Consider the following 23,731-nt stretch of genomic DNA (forward strand, 5'->3'; position numbering starts at 1 on the left):
CAGGCCGCTCTCCGCCGGTAGGTACCGCGGGGCTGCCCCCGGGAAAGGCCGCCCTGGGCTGGGAAAAATCGGCCGGGCTGGAAGAAGTTTGGTGTTGATTTGAGTTTAATTGTCTCCGTGTGGCGTGCGGTGCCCCCGCCGGGATCGTTGGTGCCCGTGTGCCGGCAACAAGTCTGGGATCTGCCGAGGGACGGGCCCGGGAAGGGGAGCGGGAACGCGGGGAAGATCAATCCAAATCTGATACCGCTGCCGCCGGTGCCTCCTCCGCCGCCAGTAGGACCGTATTTAATATCTATTGACACGTGCGTTTCTTTAACTCGAAATCACCTTTCCAGATGTGAGAGCGCGGCGAAGCGTTGGGAGCTCCCGTCTGATGGGCACGTGTGCGGGTTCCTGCGCTCTGGTGTATGTGGAGCCAAAGAAAAGATTTAGCGATCTGTGATGCTGTGCTTGTGGGGGTTTTGATGGGGTTTAGTTTAAAAAAAACGAAAGTAAACCACAGAAGGTGAAGTTGCTTTTATGTTTTTGCTTATAGCATCAGTACTCTGTCAAGTGGAACCAGTGGGAAGATGGTTTGAAGCGTTTATTAAGAGGAGAAACATAAATGTTTCTGCCTCTTTCCAGGAGCTAGAAGATGAGAAGGAACTTTCTGAAGAATCGGGGGATGAAGAGCTGCAGCTTGAGGAATATCCTATGTTAAAAACCCTCGACCCAAAGGACTGGAAGGTATTCAGTCAATATGGGTTACTGTCACCTAATTTGGCCCATCGAGGTTATATGCCATGCCCAGGTGCTAAAGATCTCCTTCCTCTTCCCCTGCTACACCCACGTGAATCAGTTCATGTCCCTTATCTTAATATCTGGTGTATGAAGGCAAACACTCAGGATAAGATCTTAGCTTTGAGCTGCAGCTTTTTAATTTACTGCCTGAAACTATTAAAGTGTCTCTTCTCCCTGTCACCATCTCCTTTATTCTGGAGTTACATTGGCACTCTTAATATTAACAACAGCAATTCAGTTTTCCAATAACTGAGTTTTCTAGTGTTTCATTCTAATGTAGATTAAGCTACTTGAATTTCTATGAGAGTGGCTTAATTTACTGATATTCAGTTATTCAGTAATTATTGAATAATTTATGACAGCTGTTCCTATAGTCTTTTTCCAGTATTTATTGAGAGAGGGAAGAATTCTCCCTCTTGCCTTTAAGAGATGGGGAGGAGAACTGGTTTTCTGCATGTTGTGGTGTTTTAGGTGGTATTTATGAGTGTTCATTAGGGTTTGTGGTTCTTTTCTCTCAGAATCAAGACCATTATGCAGTTCTTGGACTAGGAAATATACGATACAGGGCTACTCAGAAACAAATCAAAGCAGCTCGTAAGTACCTGTCCCTCATAAGCAAAACCTTTTTTTCAGATGTACACAGCTGGTTGCCAGTGAAAATACTTGCTGTTGTGAACAAGGTTTTTACTGTTTCCCAGGCCTAAAAGTCTGACTTGTGTTGCTTACCAGCATCTTAAATTCATATCACAGCTCTGAAATCCAGAAGCCTAAATGTAGGGAATTAAAAAATTTCAAATCTCTGTTTCTGGGAAGTGCAGCAGCATTCACAGGCTGTAGCTTTTCTGCTAAATTTCACTTTGGATCGTGTTCAAAACTTCAGTAAAGGGATAGAATAAAATTTTTGTTTTATCTGAACTATTTTTTTTCATTAGAAATAACAACTAAAATTACATTAATTATTTTTATTTTTTTCAGTTATGAAGCTAACTGTACACTTACAGATACTAAAGCACTTTGCTAGGCACAGTAGTACAGTAAGTCTCAAACTTCTTCAGATGTTGAGGTGGAATAGAAAATAGAACTTCTGAGTTGTGGTTATTTTATGTCCCAGAAAACATGAAATAATGTTAATTCTAACTATAGTATTAAATCAAAGAAAATTCATTAACTTCTGTTTTCTGCCAGATCTGACTGTTTGGTTTGTATTTTTATTTAAGTTTTGAATGAGAGAAATGCCAGTTGGAATTACTGTACTACTTTGTAGTTTGAAACTGTTTCTGATGAAGCATTTCTAACTGTAATGCATTTATTTGTTAGATAAATCCATGGTTTTGAAACATCATCCAGACAAGCGAAAAGCTGCAGGGGAACAGATAGGAGAGGGTGATAATGATTATTTTACTTGCATAACTAAAGGTAAGCAATTGATCTCCTTTGTTAGATACTCTCTCAATCTACTTGATCATCAGAAACGTATTTGTTGGCTTCATTAGGATTTTAAGGAATTGTCAATGATTAAACAGCTGGAGAAGTTCTTTTTCCATTGTAGAAAACTGCATCAATAGATCACATCAGGTGTAACTTCCCAGTGGGTAGAAGCAGGAAGGGAATGCAGCTGACAGATGTCTGGCTGCTGTGGCAGCTGGTGACAAAATGTGACACTTGCAGCAGTGCACACACAGATGAACCTGGAGGTGGCCCCACACCTGGGATGAACTAGTGAGCCATGGAGCAATTCCCCACAGGCACCAACAGCAGTTGGAAAATCTGAATTCTCATGTGCTTGCTCTGACAACAGAGCATGTGTTGATTTGATGCAGGTCATCAGTTTCTTCAGCTGTTCATTTGTGCCCACAGATGAGCAAGTGAACTCAATTTAATAACATTTCCTTCTTGCTTATTGATGGAATCAGCAGTGCAGAATTAATGGCTGGACTCTGATTTTAGAGGTTTTTCCCAACTTTAATGGTTCTGTGACCCAGAACACCACTGCTGGCCAATTCCAAACCTGTAGGGGCTGTTCTAGGTGTATGACTTACATCTCCAGGAATGCTTGAGAGCTTGGCTTTTTCATTTATTTTAAACAAATTTCACTCAGTAAGGCTGAAGCAGGAGGAAATCTTGACATTTATGTTTCTAAACTTCCTTCTCTGAATGTCTCCTAATACTAGAGATATTTTAGACAAACTAATATTTTCAGCCTCCTTTGGAGTTGTCAGATGGAGGAAGGTTGCCAAAGGAAATAGTTTTCTGTTGCAGTCTTGTCAGAAACTGTCAGATATCTATGATGAGATACCTGCACATGAGTTCAGGAAAATGCCCTGTGTTCTACATGCATGGAGCAAAATATCATAGAACCTTCCCTCTTGACTGCTTACAATCCAAGTTTGGGGCTAAACAGAAAGCAAAGCACAAGGTAGCAAAGAAGAGGAATAATGCTCCCAGGCAGCATTTTGGAGGAAGGAAATACTAAAATGCAGTAGTAGGAAAGGGGGACCTGGAGTAGGAACAAACAGTAATGAAACAGGGAGGAGAAATTTGGAAAGGTGGGAGAACATAGGTTGGATTTAGAACTTCATAATAAAGAATGTGTGGGAGATGCAGAGCTGGGGGAGCTGAGTGTGTGGGAGTAGAACTGGGGATCTGTAAGTGGAAGGGACATCTCCTGAATGGAACAGGAACCAATGGATGGGCACAGAATTTCCTGCATCAGGAAAACAGTGTGAGGGTTACTGAGGCAGGATAATTGGGGTCATTTGGAGTGTTGGTGGAGGGAAGTCCTTTCCCAGAGGGAAAAGGCAGACTGGCTGACAGCAGCTCACTGGTGGCCACTGTCATTCCTTCCAGTGAGATCAGCTCACAGCACTGCAGAGCACCAAGGTCTCCTCCAGGTTATCACCTCCCGCATCCAACCTTCATGGGGCAGTGTCCTCTGGCAGGGGTGCAGGCACAGAAGTCCATGAATGATTGCAATACAAATTTGATTCCTTTGACTTTTCATTCTTACTGAAAAACAGTGGTCGTTGTAAAACTCCACACTTCATTGAGATAAAAGTAAGAGTACTGAAGCTATAGTTTTTGTGATTTACAGAATATAAAATCAGTAATGTGATGCTCCCCAGCTGCAGGGATCTAAGAACAGGAAAACTGGGACTGTTTGCATGTTTTGGAGAGTTTGTGTGGAGTTCTGTGTTCTATCCAAGACTCGGTACAACTTCATCATCATCTGCAAAAATTCTAAGGAGTGGTTCCTGTTCTTGCCCGCTCTGACAACACACGAACTCAGGACTGCCTTTGCTCTGTGCCCTAGTAGACCATTTTGTCAATTTATCTGCAAGGATCTGGTGTGGGATAAAAGTTTGAAGATGTCATGCCCAAACTCCCAGTGTCTGAACAAAATTTACTGCTATAAAATTAAATATTGTCTGTTTTGTTACATCTTAATGGTTAAATGTGTCCTTTTTCAGAAATGCTTTCCTCCTACTTAGTTTAGCAGGAACAGACAGCAGTGCTTTTTGGTGTCACTAAAATAATTAAATATCAAGCTCTACAAGAACACTACAGATAAATCAAACACAGATCTGAGAACATCTTTTTAAACATTTACAATCTTATGTCTGGTAACTTTCAGCTTATGAAATATTATCTGATCCTGTGAAACGACGAGCATTTAACAGCATAGACCCAACTTTTGATAACTCTGTACCTTCCAAAAGTGAAGCAAAAGAAAACTTCTTCGAAGTTTTCTCACCAGTTTTTGAAAGAAATGCCAGGTAAGCTATGTCTAACTGCCTCTGCTGTTGCTGGAGAATCAGCATTTGCAAACTCTCTTGACATTGTGTTTGTGAGAAGAGATGTATTAATTTGCTGGAAATGTAATACAACCAAAATAGTTGCAATTATTTTTTATTTCATTTTTAAATAATCTGAACTGTCAGCTGATGGCATTGAATTTGACCCATGCAATTCTTAAAAAGGTTCTCAGCTTCCCATTACCTACTGCCCTTTTTGCACAACTCATTGTTTCATCTTAAAATTACTTACAATACCAAAGGTTTGTGTGCTGCTGACTAAAAATCCCTTTTTAAAATTATTTTCTTCTGAGAGTGAGACATTAACAGAAGACAGTAGTTACAGTCATGATTTAGCTGGTTAAAAGAGAAGATAATTGTAGCTATCAATATTTGGTGGTTCTCTCTTACATTGTGTGACTTTTTTTCTTCATTTGATTCATGGTTGACAATTAACTTGGTATTAAGGTTGTCACAATAGAAACCTGCCAACTTTTCCCTGTATAAAAGGGCTTAATTACATGAGGCACTTTATAACATTCTGAACAATTATTGTTTAAACTACTCTTACTGAATCTTCTATCAAGTATTCCATAGACTTCAGACCTGGATCTGTGGCTGTCAGATGAGGTTTTTTCCCTTTTCCGCAGTGAAAGTTAATGCTGTGTCATGGAACAACAAATTCTAGAGCCTGTGGAAGATTTCCCTAGAAAAAAATGCAGTGGGGGCAAAGTATGCACTATTCCCTTGTACTCCAGTAGAATGTGTGGGAGACTTCCTGTACCCCGCCAGAGAGCTGAGTTATTCACAGAGCACTTTGTGGCCACTTTCTGTAGGCTCCTCTGCCAGAAGAATGTGTATGGAGAATTGAATATCTTCAGAGATAGCTTGTGCTCCATCAAGTCTTCTTGAGGCACTCAGGCAGGAGAAGGTTGCTTTTTTGGGGAAACTCACCCAAAAAATGCCCAATCTGGAGGATACTTAGGAGGAGCTCTCCTGTTCTGTTCCTCTTTCCTGGTGCCCCCTCTGTGTTGCTGGGAGGGAATCTCAGGTTTTGATTCTGTACTTAACAAATGCCATATTATGAAGACTGTATATATTATTTCTTGAATATATCCATGTATTTTCAGGTGGTCAAATAAGAAAAATGTACCTAAACTTGGGGACATGAACTCCTCATTTGAGGAGGTAGATGCATTCTATTCCTTTTGGTAAGTCAGCTGGTGGCTCTATTTCTATTCAAGACATGCAGTATAAAGGGCTTGCAGACCCTTTGGTGTGTGGGTTGTTTGCTGTGGGCTGTCCCAGCCTCCTGATGTCACAAAATTACCCCACAGCTGTTTGTGCCTTCCACAAACTGAGCCAGCTTTCTCCTGGCTAATCCATCCACTTGTAAATTCACGTTTGCAGTGGGAATTTCTGACCGTGGTGGCTGAGAACTGAGCAGACCCACAGACTGGAAATCAGGTTTATCTCACCCAACCTGTGTTTTCAGTGGAGACATCTTAGGTGTTTAAGCTCCCCTAGCAAAGGGAGGTGTGTTTAGTCCAAAAAAGTCAGTCATGTTTATGGCTTGCCTTACCTGCTAAATATGGGTGCTCACATAAAGATTAATTTCTCTCTGAACTCTCCTGACTGCACTGCATTTCCACTGTGACAAAAACATAGACAGCTGTAGACATTTAGAGTGGGCAAGACCAATGCCATCCTGAAGTAGACTGTCCCACAGTACAGAAAGGTGTAATTCATATCCTGCATTTTGACTTAACACAGTGGAATCACTGTAGGTGCAGAATAATTGTAAATTATGTATTATAAATTGTAAACAGCAGTACAGTTACCTATAAACACATAGCAGTAAAAAAGGTAGCTGATGTTTAACAGATTATCTGTTTTTTCATTCCCCTTTTTTTTTCCTTAAATTTACTTTAGGTATAATTTTGATTCCTGGAGAGAGTTTTCCTATTTAGATGAAGAGGAAAAAGAAAAAGCAGAATGGTATGTAAGTAAAAATAATTTTGACAGGAGACTGAGAGGTTGATACAGCAAGATTTTCCAACTTTCTCTTAGGCTGTAAGTCATAGGAAGAAAGGCGGCTGAGCCAAGTCTGAATTCCATTCTCCCGGCTTAGGGATCAGTCATGGACTTGAACTGAACTTACTGTGGGCTTCTTCATGTAACTGTAGTTCCTTCTTGCCTCACAGAGGTATATCTGAGGTCCTTTGCAATGTGTGTTCATTTAAGTCCAGACTTTCACTTCCTGCCAGTCCCAAGCACAGGTTGAACCTGGAGCCAGGACAGAGTGGATGAGCATGCTGGTATAATTTCTCTTTTTAACTTGTAGTGAGAGAGTGATACTTCCTAGCATTTGGAGAGGTGAGTTCTGATGGTTTGATGCTAAAAATTATATATTAGTTGATGTAGTGATAGTTGCTGAATTACTCAGACCATGTTGCATTGGAAAATACATTGTGTTTTTATCCTTCCTACAATTATAAACACGGAGCGTTCAAGTTGGAGCTTTAGTCTAACACACATTTCACAGGACACAACCTCACTTAGTAATCCTTGTGAGACCATAATTTACATCGTATGCATCTCTTCTTCCAAGTTTGACTAGAAATCAGTTTTGTATTTAGATTCAGTGGTTGGCTTTCTTTGTGCTGGAAACTGCCATATTTAGGCTGTAGCTAGGCATTTCTCTTCTCTTGTGCCTCCTCTTGCTGCTGGATTTCCTGAGCCTCACCAGACCTGCTGTTCTCTCTCCTGTGAAGATCCTGTGTAGGCAGTGTAATCAATTCCTATCACTTGTACATCACACATGAACCTCTAGGCTTCTCATTGGAACTATCTTGAATTATTTGCATAGCTCTTTTTTCTGCTCATTCCTGTCATTAGTGTCCTTTCTCAAAGATGTTTAGACAAATGGTACCTAGTCTGCTGTACTTAGGAGAGAGAACTACATTACAGCTGCTGTTCAGATGGTCATGGTTCTTGCTACCCCTTCTTGCCAAAGGTGATTTTGCTCATGTTTTAAAGCTTCAATCTGCTCATATTAGTCTCCTTCTCAGTTATGGGGATTGTTTTCTTTGTTCTGAGGTAGAGTGCTTTGGGTTGGAAGGAGCTCTAAATACCTCAGAGTTCCAACTTGCCTGCCCCCTCTATTGTTCTCCGTGTGGTTGTGTGGATGAGGTTATAGACCCCTTCTAAAAATTTGCCTCTTTCTTGACAGCACTGGTGAATATTTCAGATTATTTAGTCGGCCCATCAATAACCTGAGCTGTATTTTACTGGAGTGAATCTGGCATGACTCTATCCATTGTTATGCTACTTCGTAGAGTGTTGTTTCTGTGCAGATGGGTTTACTTGACATGACTATATTCTGCAAAAGGAGATTAACTGTGGCATTGTTTATACTGCTGTCCTTTAATTAAACCCCATGCTAGCATTTCTGTTGTTTAGCTTGAGTTTAATGTTAGGTAAGCAAGTGGATTGCATTTTGAAAATAAAGTCCATGATCTCATTCCCTACAATGACAGATAAGCAGCTTGCTTTGTCAGGTTTATATAACTATGTAAACACTTAGCATTTTGTACATCTCAGAGCCTGGAACTTAATTTTTTGAAGTCTATTTTTGAAGTATTCACAGAAGAACATCTGTGTGGGGGGAACTATTTAAGAAGCTTGTTGATAAATTTCTAGCAGTGGCACTGTAAAGCATTAGCACTGAACTATGCTTTCCCTTTTAGTCGAGATGAAAGGAGGTGGATTGAAAAGCAAAACAGAGCTGCCAGAGCATTGAGAAAAAAAGAAGAAATGAACAGAATTAGGACTCTTGTTGGTGAGCACACAAACTGCTGTTCTTTAAAGAGAGATTCATTAACTAACTGTGGAAGTCTCCTGCTTTTCTTCTATACATGATGCTTCCTTTCTTCTGCCAGACAATGCATACAGCTGTGATCCCAGAATAAAGAAATTTAAGGAGGAAGAAAAGGCAAAGAAGGAAGCAGAGAAGAAAGCCAAGGTAGAAGCAAAACGAAAAGAACAGGAGGCAAAAGAAAAAGTAAGTACTTTATTTGGGTTGAAAAACTCTGCTTCATTCACACCTGCTGCTTCAGGTTCTAGATTTGTCAGAAGACTACTGACAGAATAACTGGGGTTCAAAAATGTGTTGTCATTGATGCCTGTGCAGCAGGCAGTGTAAGGCTGGCTTACAGGCAGTGTAAGCCTTCTGACAATGAGATGGAAACAAGGAATGCAGATCTGAAACAAAACACCTTTGAAAACGGAGTTCTTCTGTTGCATACAGTTCCTCTGGTTTCAAAGCAAGCATTAAGTGCATAAAATGTGTATGTCTGCTTGCCTTGTGCATGTGGTTTGTGAATGGTTGGTATGAAATGCTTTGAGGTAACAGAATATACTTGATAAATATGAACAGTTTGGAGAAGATGGCTTTGAAAGTACAGGAATGAAAGGGAACTGTAAGGTGCAAAAAAGTAACTTAAAATACATTAGAGCACTGCAAAATACGTCAGTAATTATGCAGGAGAAATACTGGACCCACAAAGTTTATACTCCTGAGGCAGGAGTAGGAAATTATGTATGGTTTTATATCTTTGTTGTAAAGGAAGTCAGGATTTATAAACTGAGGGTCATTACAGTGAGTACTTGACTTAATGCCAAATAGGATAATGTTTCATCATCTCCCTCAAAATTCTTGGAAAACCAAGCATTAAAGTATTTATGCATTTTAAACCCTCAAACATACCAACAAAACTCCACCTAAACCAGAAACAACACATTTTGATATTGGATGACTCAATGACCCTGTAACAATGTGACTTGGAAGATTTTTATAACTTGCATTTTTTTTCCTTTTGATTGCAGCAAAGACAAGCAGAATTAGAAGCAGCACGGTTAGCAAAAGAAAAGGAGGAAGAAGAAGTTAGGCAGCAAGCGTTAGTGGCAAAAAAGGAAAAAGAGATACAGAAGAAAGCAATCAAGAAAGAAAGGCAAAAACTCAGAACAACATGCAAGGTATTTAACTATTATTACAATGAAGCACAGGTTATGTCAGACAAATTACTGTCTTTGCTTAGATCAGACTGTATCACATGTTTGCTTGTTCTTAGGGCTGGAGATGGGTATGGAAAGTGGGTTTACTAAAAAAAACAAAATACTAAAACGCATACTTACATGCATATGAGTTATGAGTAAAGCTGACCAAATAGGTCCAAACACGGCAGTGGCTGAAGAACACTGTGTGTTAAGCCTTTGTCTAAAGGAATAGGACAATAAAGTTCAAGAACTTTGTAGAACATGTATTTCTGCTTCCAGAACTGGAATTACTTTTCTGATAATGAGGCAGATTGTGTTAAAATGATGGAGGAGGTGGAAAAGCTTTGTGACCGTCTTGAACTAGCAAGGTAAGTCTTCCTGCTGCTGCTTTCTGCTCCTTTTGATACCCATCTTTTTACTAGCTCTCCATTGTAACTGAATAATTTATTTTTAGTCTGCAATGCTTGAATGAAGCACTTACATCCACAACAAGGGAAGGAGGAAAGGCGGCTGTAGTAAAACAGGTAATTATGCTGAGTGTCAAATCAAAGTAACAGAATAATTTGTGAAATCAACCTGTCTGAACTGAAGTAAGATACAGCATAGCTGCTGTGGAATCATGCTTGGTAAAACACAAAGACTTGAGGGATCTCTGCTCCATTCTACATTGTGCAATTCATGGCTGGTCAAATTAACAGGGCCAGCCAAGAACAAAATACACATTTTTATCTGTAAAGAACACAAAACCTACCTCTTGGACAGTATACAGAAACAGTAGAGGAATTTGATTTTGCCCAACAATTTGTAGCAGTTACCTTGAGGAAGGAGGGCAGTCTCTTCTTCTTATGCAAGAAAAATCCTAGTCTAGTGTCTAGGACTTGGGGATAGATCCACAAAAGGACTTAAGTGTGCTGCAGGCTGTAGGCACTAGAAGGGCTTGTAGGTTGGATACCAAGGAATGGGAAATGCAAGACACATGGAATCAAAATCTACCAAAACTCAGCAAGGATCTGCCTATGTTTGCCATCAGGGAAAAGCCATTTGAACTAAAAGCTGAACCTACATCCTGCAGAAAGAGGAAGGTGCTTTCTCTCATCCACTGTGGATACATGGCTGTGAACGTTTTTCCTTGGTGGGGAATGTGATCTGCTCCCATCCCAGGGTCAGGTTTACTGATCAGACAATTTAAGACTGAAATACCTCTTATTCTGCAGGGGACTGAATTCAATATTCCATTCTCAAGGAAGGTGTTCTGAATGCAGGACAGTCCTCTTCCTATCTGTTAAAACTATTCCAATAAATATTATCAGGTAATTTCCCTTTTGCCAGGAAGGTTTTATGAAATAAGTTTCTTGCTCTTGCCATTGGGCATCCTGCCAACAGCCATAAGTGCACTGCTCTTCTAATATTGCCAAGATTGGGCTGGGCCCACTCAGAAGCAGATGATTAAAGATGTGTCACACCACAGTCTTGAGATGTGAATAACGGGTCACAAAAAATTGCAGTGGGTTAACTTAAGTAGTTTTTAGCTTGCTAAAAAACTACACATGGCCATCTAACCCTGAGTACACACTTAGTAACTAAAATCTGGAGCTCATTTTAATGTCAAAGTTCTCCATTACTATGGCTGTACTGACATAATCAGGCTTAGATACCAGTTAGGCTGGAAGATTTGAGAATTGGTGTATTCAGCATGGGGGTTTAATTGCCCTCACTGGTCTTAATACTTTTGTGGATCTGTCCCTCTAAGTCAACTGTTAGCCTAGACATTCACACAAGGTTGAAAACTTTTGTTTTAATTCTGGGGGTATTCTTTTAATTTCCTAGTGAACCTGTGATGGATTTCTGCTGTTAACTCCTAATCTTTAAATCCTAAAAATATACACATGGAATGAAGGGAAATAATACTGGAATAGATAAGCTCCTCTGTTTCCTTACATATAATATACAGAACAAAAACTAAGCAAAATCCAAGGTTCAAAGGATGTCCAGAGAGGGGGTTGTGTCACTGTAAAATGTAACAATAATTCAGTAAATAATGCTTATTTACAATCTTTAGATAGAAGAAATAAATGAACAAATAAGGCGAGAGAAAGAAGAGGCAGAAGCTCGTATGCGCCAAGCAACAAAGAGCTCAGAAAAGTCAACCACTGGCGGTGGAGGGGGAAGCAAAAACTGGCCAGAGGATGATTTACAGTTGTTAATTAAAGCTGTGAACCTCTTTCCAGCAGGGACTAACTCAAGGTATTTCTCGGGTTTGGGGCTAAAAGCCCTTACTAACAATTTTAAATTTAATCATAAGCATAATAAAACATATTTTCAGATCATCCCAAGTACTTTGTCAGTATAAGCACTTCCTAAACATCTTTCTTTTCCTTGGCTGGAAAGCAGCCAGTGGTTTGTTTTTCCTTGGTACCATGCTCTGTGTGTCACTGGAGTTAGCTCTGGCCCTGGATCTTGTTTCCCCCCCAGATTTGGGCCTCAGTCCATTACCAGGATGGAGCTGAGGTGCCTGTTTGCACAGGGCTTACTCCACAGTAGGCTCCACTCCTTAAAGTGGAGAACAAAACCACACCACTGACTGAGGTGCAGCTGGGTAGGAATACAAGTGTGTAAGCTACTTCAGGGGCTCCACAATGAATGTGAGGCTGGTTTCTCATCTATATGTTAGGAGGAAAATACCCCAAAATAGGAGTTAAGTGCATCAGCTTTGTTGAGGGGAGAGCCAGAGGAAAAAGGAAAGGCTGAGATTTACAGAAAGCAGCACTGGACCTCAACTGACTGCTAAGCAAGAACAGGAGCACGCTTTAAATACTTTTTTCCCAGGAATTAAATGCCTTCTTCCATTTAGGATTACAAAGATTTCAGTCATCCATTACAAAATTTGGATGCTTACTGAAAAAAAAAATAGCTGCCATATTCCATGGAGATGATACCAGTGCCTGTTTCTGCAGCTCAGCAGTCAGGGCTCCTGTCTGAGCAGTGGTACATACTGCCTGCATTTTTCTAAGAATCCACTAGGAATAATCTTGGGACTAGGGCTGTTCCAGCTCTGTCCTGTTTAAGCCCCTTTAGCTGATGTTTAGTTATTCTTCCAGGGGGCAGTGGACATAGGGTTAGTAACTACTCAGCCCTTCAGTGCAGCCTGCAGTATTTAATGCCAGAGGTGTTTAGGGAATTCAGGGTAACAGCATTTAAGCAAAATTTTGAGGATTAGAGGTTTGCACTTACCTACATTCTACCCTCATTCCCATTTTCTGCATTGGGAATTGAGGAGTTCACCCAAGCTGATTGAATTCTTCTTCAGTTAGTGACTGAAAGCTTTCCAGAACAGCTACTCTGGGATTTTGCAGGTATTTAAATATGTTTGAACTTGCTCAGGAGTTTATAAAATGTACAGGAGCTTGACCATAGCTTATATGAACATAATATTACATAATATGCTGGTTTATCCTTTCTGTTCTTGCTGTAGGTGGGAAGTTATTGCCAATTATATGAACTTGCACTCTACTACTGGAATAAAACGAACAGCAAAAGATGTCATCAATAAAGCAAAGAGTCTCCAAAAGCTTGGTATCTATATTACCTTATTTTTGTAGCAACGTGGTCTGCTTGCTTCTGTACAGCTGAATTTTCTGTGACTGGAGCTGTGTTTCTTAAGAAAATCCTCTGTACAGCCCCAAAAGAAATGTAGTTCAGATGGAGGATTTAGAGGAGCATTCATGTGATTCAGTGTTTTCATCCTAATGGCTTCTTTTTTAAGTCAGCACCTCACAAACAACTCTCAGAAACTCTCTTAGTGTAGCTTGATGCTCTGATGTCTGGGACACATGAAATACCAGGGCTCAGAGAGAGATAAATGGGCCTCATAGAAAGCTCCCTACAAAGGAAGGCATCTAAAATAAATGGAACTGATGAAGCTCTAGATATACTTTAAAAGAATAAATGGAATCCAACACCAGAGTAAGACACCTAAATGAATGTGGCTCATCTCCTCAAAAATGAATATAAAAGTGAAAAATGAAGCATAGAGAGCTCTGGAATAAGGTCACAAGGAAATTACACATTTCACTACAGAAGGAAAAAAAACCACTAAATTTTCAAGAGGTTTCTGCATTACAAACCATGGAGTGGCACAAAGAGCACCTGGATTTTCCTGCCTCTGTGACATGGTCATAGCCTGGGCAATGCATGAGTTTTGTGCCACAGCCCTTGAGAGAACAATCCCTCTTGATTTTGGGGAAGTTGCAGATTCAAGTTTAAGATTATATGGAACAAGTATTCCTCTGAGCACTATAAAGCAGGATAAGGGTTGGAGAATCTGACACTGAGAAAAGTTTATTGGGCCCTGAATGATTTTTTTTTAAACTACCACCATCTTTATAGTCATTTTAAAGTAAGTAGAAATTGGGGTTTACAATTTTGTTATTTTTGTAATTAAACTGCTACAGAATGTTGTTATTATTATTACATCTGGCTTTAATATTCTTGCAATAATTATTCACTTTAATGTCTGTTGCTCACAGACCCTCATCAAAAAGATGACATAAACAAGAAAGCATTTGACAAATTTAAAAAAGAACATGGTGTGGTGCCTCAGATGGACAGTGCTGCCCCGTCAGAACGATTTGAAGGTAAAGGTGAAAAGGGAGCCCCTCTTGTGCACTTCTCTCCCCTGGGTCTCTTAGAAAGAAAGTAATCCACAACTTTCTCAAGATTTGCTTACAAACTTTGATAGCAAGTAAATGATCCAGTCTCTCGTGCCAGATTTGAGGGTTTCTGGTACACACAATACATCCCAAAACTTCAGGGATTTTAAATAAACTATAACATATAATAATAATAATATATAATAATATATAATATGTTTTGCAATATTTTCTAGACTCTTTTTAAAATACCTACTCTTGTTGTCATATTTGCATTCAAAAACAGGATCACCTCTAGATTCATCCCCTTGGACTACAGAAGAACAAAAACTTTTAGAACAAGCATTGAAGACTTATCCAGTAAATACTCCTGAAAGATGGGAGAAAATAGCAGCAGCTGTTCCAGGCCGGTCAAAAAAAGACTGCATGAAACGATATAAGGTGAGGTCCCTCACCTCCTCCTGGGACTGGCATAGTCCAGGTCTTGAGAGAATCCTTTGCTTTTATTGTTCCATGGTCTCACAGAGACAGTATCTGGCACAGGCAAAATGATGGAACCTTACAGGTAACTTTTTAGTTTTGGTAACTCAACCCCAAAAGAACACTAAGGACTAAATGTTCCTCAGTGAAAATGGTGCCTCTGGAAGCTGGGAAGAAATGTCTGTGTCAGGAAATTTGTTTTATAGTTTGACAGCAAACTCTAGCAGATGAAATCTTATCCCTAGCCTCCTGTAGGTAAAGTTCCTGGTACAGGAGGATTGACCTTCCATTTGTTTCTAAGGGAAATTGCTCTACAACATTAAACTATGTAGATTTCTCATTATGTTGAGAAGTAGAGTGTTTCACAGTGAATTTATGTAGTGTTCAAACCTACAGCATTGCTCAAAAGTTACGTGTTTAGTTAAGTTTCTTTTTTCCCCACCTTCTCTTCAGGAACTCGTGGAAATGGTCAAGGCAAAGAAAGCTGCTCAAGAACAAGTGATGAATGCTACTAAAGTCAAGAAATGACTCTTACTGACAATCCTTGTTTTATAATAAAAATGCAAATACTGTACATATTTCCATTCCTTTCTTCATTATACAGAAACACAGGAGGGGCTGGTTCTTGAGTTTTAATCTTCTCAAAAGCAACTCCAAAGGTCTAAAAGGGTGTTGTTGATTTGTTGGGTGTTTTTTGTTGTTTTCCTGGATTTTTAAAGCTAAAATATGCTGAAGTTCTTGTTATTCACTACTCACGACGCCAATACATGCCACTGCAGATTTTGCTATACTCTGGAAGTTGTTCAATTGGACCTGGAAGTTAAAGAAAGTTGGCCATGACACATGCTCGACTCACAGCAAGTGGTCTGGAGGGGTTATGGGAGCATAGGGAAACATATCACATACCTACGGCAGCAACTGCAGGATGCTTATCATAGATGTACTTTGTGCAGATTTCTCTAATAGTCTGGGCATCTATAGCCTAAAAGGGGTAAAAGAGGCATCTTTGTTACAATCCCATCTTAAAACCATTTCTGATCCTAATTTTGTATAATCCAAGGGAGCAGGAAACAAAACACTTGGAAGTTTTCTCAGTTGGAAATGTTTTCTCAGCTGAAAAAGAAATACAATTTCTATATTGTTACTTTCTGTAGCAAGTAATTTTCTGGCCTTTTAAAAGTTGCAACATGAGTGCCACTTACTTCAATTCTTGCCTCAAGTTCTGGAATTGGGATTCGGCGCTTGTAACACAGCATTTGTCTTCCAATGTCTTCACAGATTGGTGTGGACCCTAAAATGGGAAAAAATCCTTCAGTTATCAGCCTATGGCTCCAAGGAGAATAAAAAGTTCTCAAAAGTCTCACCATCAAGTTGTAGCAGCATATTTGTCTTTAGAAGATTTTTTGCTCGAGCTACTTCATTTTCTGTAACACTTGTGCAAAGTCTTATCCTGAAAAACAGTTTCAATCCAAAGGCATTAAATAATGGCAGGCTGTAGTACACCACTGCCTGTGATAAAGAGGTGCAGAGGCATTGCTGCACCTAGCAGGCACTACTCTTCTCTACACAAAGCTGGTAAGACAGCTTGGAAAACCAGCCAAGGATACAAAGCAGCAGCCTAAAAGTACGGGTTCTGGAAGCATATCAAGATACCCAAGAGCAAGCTTTTTCTCTTAGAAGAGCTGTGTTTAATTTTATTAAATACTTTGAGGCAAGTGCATTCTGTACTTGTTATCTTGAGAATGGAGGTTGCTAAGAAAGTAGGAGCCAAGCAGCTTGGTAACAGGCAATTAGCTAGAAGGCAATCCAGATTCCTGGCTCCTCTCTTGGTGAGATAATAATTTGCCACACCGCCTATGGAACATTTTGTGAGGAGATGGGGATGCATTAAATAGCTTAACAATAAATTCCTGTCCCACGAGTTGTCTTGTATCTTCCCTACTGCTAAGCTGCAACAGAGTCACAGTGATAACCTTTTTCTCCACCACTTAACAGGAATTTCATAGAATAATGGTATATAAGAAGTGATTTATGTGATTAAAGAAACTCCTCATTTTCAAGACTTGTTTCAACTTCACCCACTTTAAATCAAGTGCTTTTAAGTAATACGTATGTGTTTTTAATAGCATCTGCAGATCAAGCTTTACAGTCATCTATGGACATCCTTCAAAACAGATTTAAGCCTCAGATGAATTAATATTGTCTAGAATCATAGGTTTCAAATTTCAATATGTAACAGCTCAACTTTCCATATGTATTCACTAGAGCTGTCTAACACCAGCACACATCAACTGCAGCAACTGCAGACTAAAACTGTTTGGTAACTGCACATTCATTATTCTTATCCACAAATATCTGCTCTTTCAGTGATGGCACTTGTAGCTCACAGGCTGTACACTGACTGTGTAATATACTAAAAGGTCTGACAGTTTCATAGCTTCTGTAATTTCGCAGTCAAAAAAAAATCCCTGCTGTGTTTTCTCATGCAAGAAACAAAACGTACATCTCAAGCTATTCACTCCAAATAATGGTACCAAAAACTGGATGCTCGGACTTGGCTTTGGGTGCCAAAGTTTAGAATTTGATGCATTTGTTGTTCCCAGGCAAGCCCAACCACAAAAAAATATTCTCTTTATTTTTAAATTGTATTCCTCCACTAAAAACAATATTTTCAGAGAAACAGTTGGTAGCTTACCATTCTTTCTGAACAAAGTGCACCATGTCCTGAATAGTGGATGGCTCACAGACCATATAGAGTCCCCACAACCCTGTGTCAGTGTAGCAGGTGTTGAAGGACTGGAAACTGTGACACAGGTTACCTTGGCAGGCAATCTGAGCAAGTTTACTGGACAAATTCTGCCAAGGCAAAAGAAAAAGATATTACATGAAGTTTTTTGAAAGCTTACTAGTCACCTCCATGATTTCCCATTTTCATTTCAATGATGACTGAACATGCAGTAGTGGCTACAAGGTTAATTATCAGCTCTTCATTTCAACCCTTTCTTTCCTTGCATGTAATACCACATTTCAAAATACCACCCCAGATTTGACCCAAAATCATAAAGACACTTAGGTTCAGGAAAGGGACAGTTAATTACTGATACCCAGAAGTGTGGCATTCACATTCTCTGAACATGACTCCTTAGCCCAGGGTTTTTCTCCTGGGAAGCTGAAAGGCAGTAAGAAGCCTCAGAGAAAAGAAAGACAATTCTAATCTCATTTGCTTCTCCTATGTTGTGCTCACGTGAAATGTGTTTGGACATTGTTTACCCAAGGTGATTGCCTGATTGGACTCTGGTGTGAGTTGTTTTCACTCATTGGCCAATCAGTGCCAAGCTGTGTCGGGACTCTGGAGAGAGTCACAAGTTTCATTATTATCTTTTTAGCATTCAGTAAGTATCTTTTCTGGATTCTTTAGTATAGTATTCTTTAATATAATATAGTATAATAAAGTAAAAAATTGGCCTTCTGATGACATGGAATCAGATGCATCATTCCTTCCCTTTGTTGGTGGCCCTGCATTTACAATACAGGGGTTCTCATGACATACAGGTATAAAACATCCTACATTCCATGACGGCTGGCAAACCTCAAGTCACTTCTATTTTGGTGGTTTAGAACCACTTCCTAAGATTCTCCTGCATCCTGGGTAACAAACCCTCTGAGACTCACAACTGGATGCCCTTTTCTGTCCTGGCAGTACCCAAGTCAGGGAAATCCCACTGACCTCAGTGAGAGCAGGATGGTGCTTGCAGGTTCACTCACCACTCCTCCTCCAAAGGAGCGATCCCAGTTCCCTATCAGAGTGTTGGCTACCATGAGGGGGATGGTGTCAGGGTCTGACCAGCCAGCTGCTTCCACGGCAATGGCCAGGTGTGCCAGGGGCATCTTGTCATCCCTTATCCGGATCTGCAACACAGCACAGCAGCTCCAGTGCAACCTGTACATGCTCAGGCACAGGGCAAGTTAAACAGCAGCAATCAGACTTTGCCACTACAGCTGGATTACAAAACATGCACTAAAATTGAAGTATATGAAGATTAATTTAACATCAGCCATAATTGGTGTCCCTGGGGCAATTTCAGATCACTTTGCCAACGTACACAGAGAAGCATTACAAGTCATTTTACAACTACCAGCAGCAAGGAAATCTGGTGACTTTGTAAAATCTGAAAAGAGATGGGACTAGAACGTGGATGCCTCATTTCTCTGCCACATTCTTTAAATGAGTGATTCTCAATAAGTGGAAATGCTCCAGTAAGAGGATAAAAGGAAAGTAGGAGCAGTGATGAAGAATAAAAAGTGGTGGCAGTGAGACTTGTCCAAGAAAGAATGCTTTGGAAAGCAGCTACTCCATTGCCATCACTGGGGGCAAGAAACCTTTTCATGTGGTGAGTCTGTGGCACAGCTCTCCTCACCAGAGAGCACATGTCAGGGGATGTCAGGGCCAGCCCAAAAAGCCACCCAGCAGCTTACCTCACTGCCTGTGAAGCTACAAGGTGGCAGGGGTGGCAGTCCTCCTTCTGGAGCAGATGGCAAGTTACCAAAATGGCACTTTGCCAGGTCAAGTAGTTCATCATGAGAGACCCCTGGACAAAGGTATTTCACATGCTTTGTGATGTTACTCTGTAAACAGTTAATTTAAATTGCTGCACAGTTTAAAGACTCAACCAAGCAGTATTTTTTGTGCCCCTGCTTTAATACCCCACCTTTGGATTCTTCACACATTCCCTTTACACAGAGCAAGATCATCATGACTCCCCCTTGGTTCTCTAACAGCCTTCCATTAAAACTACATCAAATCAAGCTTTTTGTTCTCTTTCAAGCCTCAATGTTACTTCTTTCTCTCTGCATTCCTTGCCATTCCCCTCTTCACACCTTCTAAGACCCTTTTTTCCCACCTACATGGAAGAATGACTTGGGCCTCCAATTCACTTCTTGCTCCTGATTTAAGGTTTCTGGAATATTACTGACAGGAAAAGGGAACAAAAGCTCAAAGGGTATGAATGCACAAAACACACAGGGCTACACAGGGCCAAATTCACCATGTGGTTCCCACAGACTCAGGCCATGGTTTCAAGCAGAGTTTCACATGATCAAGAGTGAGCATCCCATACTGACCTCCAGCAGCAGCCAAGACCATTCTGGGTCCTTTGTAATGTGTTGTTATGTACTCCACCAAGTCATTACGATTTATGGATCTAGAAACAGGAGAGAGCACTACTGTGTCAGTAACGTTTATTGTAGCAAAAAGAGATAAATGTATAGAACAAAACAATTATCAAAACAATTAAAAGTGCTGCCACTGTTCAGAGCAGAGGCAGAAAGCTAAAATAAGGGTGACTTTCTAAAAAGCAAATAGGAACTGAGTAAAAAGCTCTTCTAGCTTCCTGAGGAGGAATGAGAAATCCAACTCAGCCAGGTGGAGACAGGATGCACTAATGATCTCCTTTCCTTTGAAAGCAGCACATTTAGCAGTCCTCTGATCTGTACTGCTCCAAACAAATGCTAAAAGAGCAGTGCAAACACTGTGTGCTTACAATAATGCCTAACATGTCACCTATAAGAAAAAATAAGTATTTCCAATTTGTGCCAGGTGCACTTATAAGAAACAGGAGAAAAATATGGCAAAAAAATCCAAAGTCATGCAGAGAACATCTGAAGTTCACCTACCCTTTGATGCTTGCCTACAGGGAAACTAAGGCAATACAGGGGTTCTACTTACAGTTATACTCAGTGCAATTTCAGCTGCCCTCCAGTGTAAAAATGAAATTTGACACTGTTCTCTACATTTTTAGATAAGTCTCTCAATATACAGAAGTTACTACACAATTAAAGACAGACGTAGTTTTGGACATACTTGATATTTTCAGTGGGTCCTAAAATGGTCCGTCCTAGGGCTGTGTTCTGGTAGGCTGTGGCATGCAGGTAATCAAAGACAACTTCCTGCAAATTGGTTTCCACCTCTTGCATCTCTCGCAGGATAACTCCTCGCTCCCGCTCAATCTCTGCCTCTCCCAGGGTGCTGTTCTGAATTATGTCAGCAAGAATTTCCACAGCTGATTGCAAACAGAGATGGAAATGAAAAGAGTATTTCCAGACTACTAGAAAAATCTGGTTCCAAAAGTGAAACCCACCTCAAAGAGCAATAAAACTAGCAAGGGGACAGACCTTATCTAGGGACTCTGAAGAGAAAAATATTTCAAATATAAGCTTCCCTGCTGGCTCGTTTCCAAACCCATATTCTCACGTTCTTGTGAAGTTCAAGAACAGACTTTTCACCAGGCAAGGAAGGGACTGTAACACTGCAAAAGCATCATGCTGTGCCATCTCACTGGAAGCTGGATAAGCATGTTGTTCTTTGCAGCTTTTCTGATGAATGAGAGCAATTACCTCTTGGTAAGTCTTTGGAAAAAGCCTTTGCATAATACACAGTTTGTTCCCTGGATGTGTACGCGTTCAGATGAGCCCCCATGTTCTCAATCTCTAGCTCAAGGTCTAACTGAGATCTCTTTTTTGTTCCCTGAAATAGAACAATAACAAAATCACATTAGACCCTTCAATTCATCTACTCATCATTACTACTTCTTGTCTGGAAAAGTCATCATCAAGAGAAAGAAAATGTGTTCTGGAAATAAACCAGGCATACTAATCTCTCCAAGCTTGAAAGTCAGATATAAATCCTACTGTGCTCATAAATGAAAATAAAGAGCTGGCTAAAGGGTGACTGTGTATCTTCTAAGACTACTATAAAAAGGTAAAAGTGAGTTAAAAATTAGATCTGTGTAATCCATAGTTGTGTAACACTTACACAGAACTAGGATTTTAACTTCATTTTCTAATGGAAACCAAAGTCTTAGTTCTCCATGTTATTTTTCTCATTTCAATTTGGAAAACTTATTTATACAATTCTGAAAAAGTTTTCATCACTGATCTTTAAAGATAAATAACTTAAAAATCCATTATAAACGTCTGCATCAGTCTTCAAACTCACCTTGAAAGCCATATGCTCAAGAAAGTGAGCAGTTCCATTGTTCTTCTCATTTTCATATCTGCTTCCAGCATCAATCCAAAGTCCAACCTCAGTGAAAAAAAAAAAGTCATTTTCCCAGCTAACAGCTTTGCTAAGGCTTTTTCCTTAAATAGAGCAGGTTTTCAAGAAAAAGAAAATTTTCATCTTCACAAAAAATTTAATTGCAAATCTACAAAAGCCTTAAGACTTTTAAGTCCTGGCTTAAGTTCTAGGAACAGTTGCTAATAAATATTGAAATGCAAATGCAATTTAGTTCCATGAGGAAATGAACACGCAGGAACAGACACAAAAAACCCTTCCTTTTGTAAGTTACTTACTGTGCATGTTGAGAGTCCAGAGTCTTCAGAAGCTACTTGCAAGCCATTTTCCAAAGGACTCACCCTAGTCTCAGGGACATTTAAGATTACTTCCGTTGCTGCTTTGGAAACTGTGCACCTCCCTGTTCCAACATGCACACCCTGGAAAGGAAAGTCATCAGTCACACTGAGATTGTTTAGTTATACCCAAGGATGCTTTTCTGAAAAATGTATTGCTGAGCTCAAGCATTAAGTCCGTGGATCTTCCTTAAAGCATGCATTTAAAAGGGAAAGGATTCAGGACTGCTATTCACCCCTGCTTCACATAAGGGAAGCAGTAACCTGAATGAGAAACAAACCCTAACAACAACTACAAGTGAGGAGGTGCATCTGCTGCCTCCAATCTGACACAGGAGCTGTTACTCTCATCAGCCAGCCACGCCTGTTTCCCACTGCTGCCAGCAAGAGCCTGCAGGACCTTCACCATCTGGAATTCTCCTGGGTACCTGCTTTCTAAAGTGAAGTGAGATACAGCCCAAGGGCCCATGCCAGGACTGCAAATCCATCAGCCATGGATCACAGCAGCACAATCATGGGGCAGTTAAAGCACATTAAATGAGAGCAGGGTAAAAAAGAAGGAAAGCTTACTGCAGTTTTTCAATAACAAGAAATGTAAATATCTATCCCAAGTCCAAGCAAACAGCTATCTTGAAAACTGTGATTTCAAATAAACAAAGATTTCTCTCCCCATATAACTGCCCTAAACATGAAAGTACAAAATCCAGCTCTCAACCACTCTCCTCCTAGAATATGTGAGATCTCTTAAAACTCACTTATTTCAGAATCACAGCACAATTCAAGTTTGAAGAGACTTCTGGAGGTTTCTAGTCCAACTTCCTGCTCCAAGCAGGACCAACTTGGTCAGAGCACTTTGCTCAGGACTTCTGGCACCTGGGTACTGACAATCTCCAATGGTGAGAAACTGCACAGCTCTGTGACAGCCTGCTCCACTGCTTGACTCAAACATATCCAGTTTTTCCTCTCTTGTTTCAACTTACACCCCTTGTCTCTCATCCTGCCACTGTGACAGGTCTGGTTTTATGTTCTTTAAAACCTTCTCCTAGGTGCTGGCACAGATACTTCTCACAGGCCCAGCTGAAGCCATGGCTTCTCCATCCTGGATAAGGTCCGGACCCTCAGCCTCTCCTCACAGGGCACATGTTCCAGCCCAGTTTACCCCTGCTGAGCATCCCCGGTTCCCTGACATCCCCCTCACACCGCGGAGCCCCGGGCCGGCTGCCGCACACAAACCCGAGCAGCGCACACCGATCGCTCACTACACCTCCCACCGTGCACCGCGACTACAACTCCCAGCACGCACCGCGCCCCACGTCCTCCGGCTCCCCGCGTCCCCTCAGCGGCAGCCCGGGCACCAGCGCTCGGAGCGACCGCGGCGCCCACGCTCCCTGCGCCTCCCTCCGCTCCGTTCCCTTTCCCGCTGTCTCACCCGCTGCGCCACGCCGGGCGCTCGCACCAGGCGGGCGGACCAGGGCAAGAGAAGCCGCCGGGCCGCTGAGCGCGCTGCAGACGCCGCCATCTTGACACCGTGGTGGGCGGGGCGGCGCGGCGCGGGCGGGCTTTGGG

General features: G+C 40.9%; 2 protein-coding genes across 2 annotated transcripts; one reads left to right on the forward strand and one right to left on the reverse strand.

Moving 5' to 3' along the window:
* The first annotated feature begins 6 nt into the window (after positions 1–6).
* DNAJC2 (DnaJ heat shock protein family (Hsp40) member C2) lies at positions 7–15,332 on the forward strand. Its single transcript, XM_005423523.2, has 17 exons — positions 7–17; positions 536–726; positions 1,299–1,374; positions 2,098–2,196; positions 4,412–4,553; positions 5,702–5,782; positions 6,504–6,569; positions 8,321–8,412; positions 8,513–8,634; positions 9,459–9,608; positions 9,909–9,997; positions 10,084–10,153; positions 11,689–11,873; positions 13,102–13,202; positions 14,156–14,263; positions 14,565–14,719; positions 15,212–15,332. Exons 2-17 carry the CDS (start codon positions 694–696, stop codon positions 15,284–15,286), a joined length of 1,644 nt encoding a protein of 547 aa, XP_005423580.2. The 5' UTR covers positions 7–17; positions 536–693; the 3' UTR covers positions 15,287–15,332.
* Positions 15,288–23,711, reverse strand: PMPCB (peptidase, mitochondrial processing beta subunit). The gene is made up of 13 exons (XM_005423524.3): positions 23,595–23,711; positions 22,109–22,249; positions 21,753–21,839; positions 21,152–21,281; positions 20,619–20,817; positions 19,880–19,959; positions 19,235–19,347; positions 18,524–18,667; positions 17,454–17,614; positions 16,123–16,208; positions 15,961–16,049; positions 15,665–15,740; positions 15,288–15,571 (listed from the first exon to the last, which is right to left on the reverse strand). Exons 1-13 carry the CDS (start codon positions 23,682–23,684, stop codon positions 15,507–15,509), a joined length of 1,461 nt encoding a protein of 486 aa, XP_005423581.1. The 5' UTR covers positions 23,685–23,711; the 3' UTR covers positions 15,288–15,506.
* Positions 23,712–23,731: the final 20 nt, after the last annotated feature.

The sequence above is a fragment of the Geospiza fortis genome, unplaced genomic scaffold (genome assembly GCF_000277835.1).
Source record: "Geospiza fortis unplaced genomic scaffold, GeoFor_1.0 scaffold424, whole genome shotgun sequence".
NCBI classification, from domain to species: Eukaryota; Metazoa; Chordata; class Aves; order Passeriformes; family Thraupidae; genus Geospiza; species Geospiza fortis.